Below are 6139 nucleotides of genomic sequence, written 5' to 3' on the forward strand. Positions count from 1 at the left end.
CACACACACACACACACACACAGATATATATATATAAATATATATATATATATATATATATATATATATATATATATATTATATATATATATATATATATATATATATATATAATCTCAACTCGAACAACGTCTCACCTCGTTTCTTGTTTTTTGGTTTTCTTGCGACGCCTTCTGCAAAGGCAAGTCCCGTGGTTAAGTTTGCTCATCATCGCGCGATGTTGCGTTGGAGAGGAGTTGTTCCTCAGAGTAGCGGTAAATGGGGAGTTCAGATTCGCGCAGGCAAAGAAGAAATTGAGTTGGGCACATTTGATAGTGAAGAGGAGGCTGCAAGAGCATATGAGAGGGCCATCGTCAAATACAGAAGACCCCATGAGCGAGGCTACATGAGCATTCTCAGCAAAGAGAAAATCGAGGAAGAAATCAAATTCCAGGCCATCTACACCAAAGAGAAGATAGTGGAAATGATCAAAGATCATTCCTACGACGAGAAGTTATGCAGGTTTAATGGTGGTGGCCATGGTGATGATATAAAGAGGCACACAGAAATTCTGTTCAGTAAGGAGGTGACCCACACAGATTTAACCCGGCAATTGATCATTCCGGCAGATTACGCAACTCGTTATTTTCCTCTGGATGAGCAGCAGAGTAGAGAAAAGAAGTTGGTATTCCTGGACGAGAAGGGAGAGTCGTGGTACTTCCGTTACACTTGCATTAAGAACCAGAACCAGAGATATGTGCTGAGCAAGGGATGGAAACGCTATATGCACCACAAAAATTTGAAGGTCAATGATCTTCTTCTCTTTGAGAGATTGCACTCATGGAATTTACTCACCGTTATTCGTGGTGAGGAGGAATGTCATGGCCGATCAGTCCAGCCTCAAGGTTGGACCAGTGATGTCCAATCAGTGCAGCCTCAAGGTGAAACCAGTCATGTCCAATCAGTCCAGCCTCATGTTGAAAGCAACAACTACTACTATGCTATTTGGTGAAGAACTTGATCCAAATGCATGAAGGGAAGGAGAAAGCGGGCAAAATGGGCTTGTTCTATGAGTTTGAGGGTTGGTTGTGATTGGCACTTTGGTTAAATCTAAGTGACTAATATTATAAACCCAAGGCATATAAACCCTAAGATAAATATTATAAACACTAAAATAAACATGGTTGACCATAGTTGATTTTCATATTGAGAAAATCCTTGCCACAATGTGATGTTGGATCATTTTTTACCATAGACCATAGTTCATTTTCATATTGAGATAATCGTTGTCACAAAGTGACATTCAACCATGGTTGGCTACAAACGACCATGTTTGATCGCAATTGATATCATGAACCTAAGGGGTTAATACCAAAAACTTAAGGGATTATGAACCCACAGGAATAATATTAAACTCAACAGACTATATTATAAACCCAACGTATATAAACCCTAAGATAAATATTATAAACACTAAAATAAACATGGTTGACCATGGTTGATTTTCATATTGAGACAATCCTTGCCACAACCTGATGTTGGATCATTGTGGATCATAGTTCATTTTTATATTGAGATAATCGTTGTCACAAAGTGACATTCAACCATGGTTGGCTATGAATGACCTTGTTCAACCATGATTGATATCATGAACCTAAGGGGTTAATACTAAAAAGTTAAGGGATTATGAACCGACGGGAATAATATTAAACTCAACAGACTAATATTATAGACCCAATGTATATAAACCCCCACGGGAATAATATTAAACTCAATGGATTAATATTATAAACCCAACATATGTAAACCCTAAGATAAATATTATAAACACTAAAATAAACATGGTTGACCATGGTTGATTTCACATTGAGACAATCCTTGCCACAATGTGACGTTGGATCATTGTTGACCATAGTTCATTTTCATATTGAGATAATCGTTGTCACAAAGTGACATTCAACCATGGTTGGCTATGAATGACCTTGTTGGACCATGACTGATATCATGAACCTAAGGGGTTAATACTAAGAACTTAAGGGATTATGAACCCACATGACTATTATTAAACTCAATGGACTAATATTATAAACCCAACATATATAAACCCCACGGGAATAATATTAAGCTCAATGGATTAATATGATAAACCCAACGTATATAAACCCCCACGGGAATAATATTAAACTCAACGAATTAATATTATAAACCCAACGTATATAAGCTCTAAGACAAATATTATAAACACTAAAATAAAGATGGTTGACCATGGTTGATTTTCATATTGAGACAATCCTTGCCACAGTGTGATGTTGGATCATTGTTGACCATAGTTCATTTTCATATTGAGATAATCGTTGTCACAAAGTGACATTCAACCATGGTTGGCTATGAATGACCTTGTTCGACCATGATTGATATCATGAACCTAAGGGGTTAATACTAAAAACTTAAGGGATTATGAACCGAGAGGAATAATATTAAACTCAACGGACTAATATTATAAACCCAACTTATATAAACCCTACGATAAATATTATAAACTAGGCAATCCTTATCACAATGAGACACTGGACCATGGGTGATCATGCTTAAATTGGTGATCATGCTTAACCATGGTTGATTTTCAGATCAACACAATCTTTGTGAGAATGTGATGTTCAACCATGGCTAACCATGATTAACTATGGATGATCATGTTTGATTTTATGAAAGAGGGTTAACCATGATCGACGATGGTTTAGCATGGTTGATGATGATTATCATGTTACAAACCCAATGTATATAAACAACCCTAAGATAGATATTATAAACACTAAAATACACTTTTGATCGTTTTTCATATTGAGACAATCCTTGTCACAATGCGACATTGGACCATGGATTATCATGCTTAACCATAGTTGATTTTTAGATCAACACAATCTCTGTGAGAACACGAAAATAATCATGGTTGGATTTTCATATTGAGGGAATCCTTGTCACAATGTGACATTGTACCATGGGTGATCATGCTTAACCATGATTGATTTTTAGATCAACACAATCTTTGTGAGAATGTGAAGTTGCTAACCATGATTGACCATGGATGACCATGGTTTATATATATAATCTCATCTCGAAGAACGTCTCGCTTTGTTTTTAAAGAAGAACGTCTCGCTTTGTTTTTAAATATATAGATGAAAACAAAAAATTATATATAATATAGAGGTATGGTGTATTTTTTTAATAACTATAATTAAGTCCACTTACGTTTATTAGTATCAATTAATAATAATTATTTCTATTAAATTATAATAAATTTCATGACATTTTTAAAAAATAAATATTATTACACGGATTTTATGCTTATAAATAATAATTATGTTATAGAAGTGGTTTATATTGGAATTAAAATCACTGGTTGAGATTGCAAATTAATTTAATATGTTTTGTCATATGAAAAATTTACCAATTCTTTTTCAATATTTAAATCTAGTCTCCCTTTATTTTATTAAAAAATTGTAACATGTATGATTACACTTGTAATTTTTTTTTATTTTTTTTTTTTTCTCACTATTGTTACACCTCTAAGCCATTAAACATATGTCCGCTAAGAGTGGGGGGCTTCCTCCTTAAAGTTCTTGAAGCTTGCTGATTCAAATTTCCTTTCTTCTGTTGTGATACACGAACTCGTACACGAACCTCTGTGTCGCCACATATTAATACTCTTCAACGGCCTCCTTGCCTCAGCAAGCGAATGTCCCTAGATAGTTGGCAAACCTCTCCTCTCATAGAATATGAAGACTCCTTTCTTCTGTCGTGATACACGAACTCGTACACGAACCTCTATGTCGTCACGTATTAATACTCTTCAATGGCCTCCTTGCCTTAATGAGGAGATGTCCCTAGATAGTCGACGAGCCTCTCCTCTCACAGAATATGAAGATTTTTACTCAAAAACAGCTCAATACTCATAAAGAAAAAATATTACTTGAGTTATGACATGGATGGGTATATCAAATGCAAAAATATTTCTTTCTATTGATTTTAAAAGATCGTTACAATTTTGAAGATCTTCAATTTTTTCAATCCAAAGATTGACTATAGGGGCATTTACCAATTATATCATTTGTTAAGAAGAAATTTCTGCATATGAGATTTGGAGACTTCTTGACCCGACACAAACATTGTCTTTGAAGAAGATATAAAAATTTAAACACTCTACCTATAGATTTCAGCCACTTTAGGTTCCCACCAAGGTTTTTAGGCCTTGATGCGTAGGCTTCCAAACTTGTCTCTAAAGAGATCTTGCTCCGTGATGCAAGCAGATCGAACAGAGTGTTCGCAGATGTAGGACATGGACACTGTCTTTGAAGAAGATATAAAAATTTGAAGACTCTACCTATAGATTTCAACAACTTTAGGTTCTCACCAAGGCTTTTAGGCCTTGATGTGTAGGCTTCCAAACTTGAATCTAAAGAGATCTTCCTCTGTGATGCAAGCAGATCGAACAAAGTGTTTGCCGATGCAAAGCAGGGAGATAGCTCTCAAACACAAAACACACAAAGCTAGAAATTTCTCAAATACTCTCAACTCTCTCCGAACTCGAATGCAACTCTCTCTGAACTCGGATGCCCAAACGAGCCTTACTCCTCTCCTTATATAGGATTAGAAGGGGACAACTTTTCGACAACTCACATTTTGTACAATGATTCAGAGATGTGGATCAAATCACACCGAAAGTCAGAGAAGTGCTCCGAGTCTCGAAATAGTACAAGACAACTATACAAAGTGCAGATATAAGGGAATCCCACAAAACTATATTATTTATACAAATATGGAGGATTTTTGTCAGGAATATCAAGAAAAAACCCAGTCTCTGTCATAGTCAAGATACAAGACTTTATTGTACACTTTGTATGCTTTATATCGGGAGCCCACGTGAACCCGTGAATATTTGCATTTGTACCAGGGAATCTTCCAAGTGCTAGGTGATCATATGCTCCATAGGTGTCCCAAGCCTTTGAGTAGATTCTTCTAACAATCATTAGTTTGCCGCAATTTGCTGCTTGATCTTTGTTAAGACAACCCACTGGAAGTGTCCACTCATAAAGGTCTACAATATCGAGTCATTTGAGTATGAATTTAGGAATGCTATGGTCTTACAAGGATAATGGAAACAATCATGAGAATTCTGATCACATGTCATGCAATCTCTAAGTATAATTTTAATGAATTTAGGCCTGTTATGGTTTTACAAGGATAATGGAAACAATCATGAGAATTTTGAGCACATGTCAAGAAATCTCTTTGAGTATAATTTTCAAAATATCTGCAGTCTGTAACAATCTTGTTGACTCCGAACCACATCCACAAGTTTTCAACCATTCTGGTCGCCATAAAAGTTGATTTACAAATTTTGGCCCAAATTTTAAAATGTTGTAGTGGATTTTTGTTTTCTCATATTAGCATAAAAGCTCCCACCATAGATTAATGTAGCCTTTGATATTGTAGATGGGGTCTGGAAAGAATATTTCTCTATCTTTCTGTGGCCACATGTATTTTGAGAAATGGTTTGGGTCCCATGTCATATTTATAGTGTAATTTTTATGATAGACCTTTGTCCTATCACTTCCTTCAATCCAAATTACAGTTATATCTTTGAAGATTTCATATGAAGCTTCTTCTACAAGATTAGTTGCTAATATTGATCTTTTGCAGATCATGTCGTGAATCCACTTGTTGGATTTTATATCTTTCGGGCACTAGATGTTGTAAGTCTGTGTGGGGCTGCAAGTTGGCATCCATGACTTTGGTGTTAATTAGTTGCCATGTTGGTTTCCACTGTTCTGTGTATATTGGCCAAGGAGTGTCATCTAAAATATTTCATATTTCTTCTTGTTGAGTGTTTGGATTCCATTTGGTTACTATAACCATCAAACGGTCATTATGTTCCAGATATTATCTTCTTAGGAAGTCAGGCAAGCAATTTTGTTCTCCTTTTATATGCTTAACTTCAAAATCAAAGTTATCAAATAGTGCTTGCCATCTAGCAAACTTGGCTTCTCCGGGGTTTTTTATTTCTTTAGTTAGAACCTTTTTCTGAAGCATCAGTTCTAAGAAAAAATTAATTATGTACAAGGTGTGTATCAAACTTGTCTATACAGTTCTACGCAACGTT

The 6139-nt window shown here is 35.4% G+C and overlaps 1 protein-coding gene across 1 annotated transcript; it reads left to right on the forward strand.

Moving 5' to 3' along the window:
• Positions 1-217: 217 nt before the first annotated feature.
• On the forward strand, positions 218-991 carry LOC149141233 (AP2/ERF and B3 domain-containing transcription factor ARF14-like). Its single transcript, XM_089451190.1, has one exon. It carries the CDS (start codon positions 218-220, stop codon positions 989-991), a length of 774 nt encoding a protein of 257 aa, XP_089307316.1.
• Positions 992-6139: the final 5148 nt, after the last annotated feature.

Source organism: Pinus tabuliformis, chromosome X (genome assembly GCF_031772625.1).
Source record: "Pinus tabuliformis cultivar Carrire ecotype Pingquan chromosome X, CPIR1, whole genome shotgun sequence".
Classification (NCBI taxonomy): Eukaryota; Viridiplantae; Streptophyta; class Pinopsida; order Pinales; family Pinaceae; genus Pinus; species Pinus tabuliformis.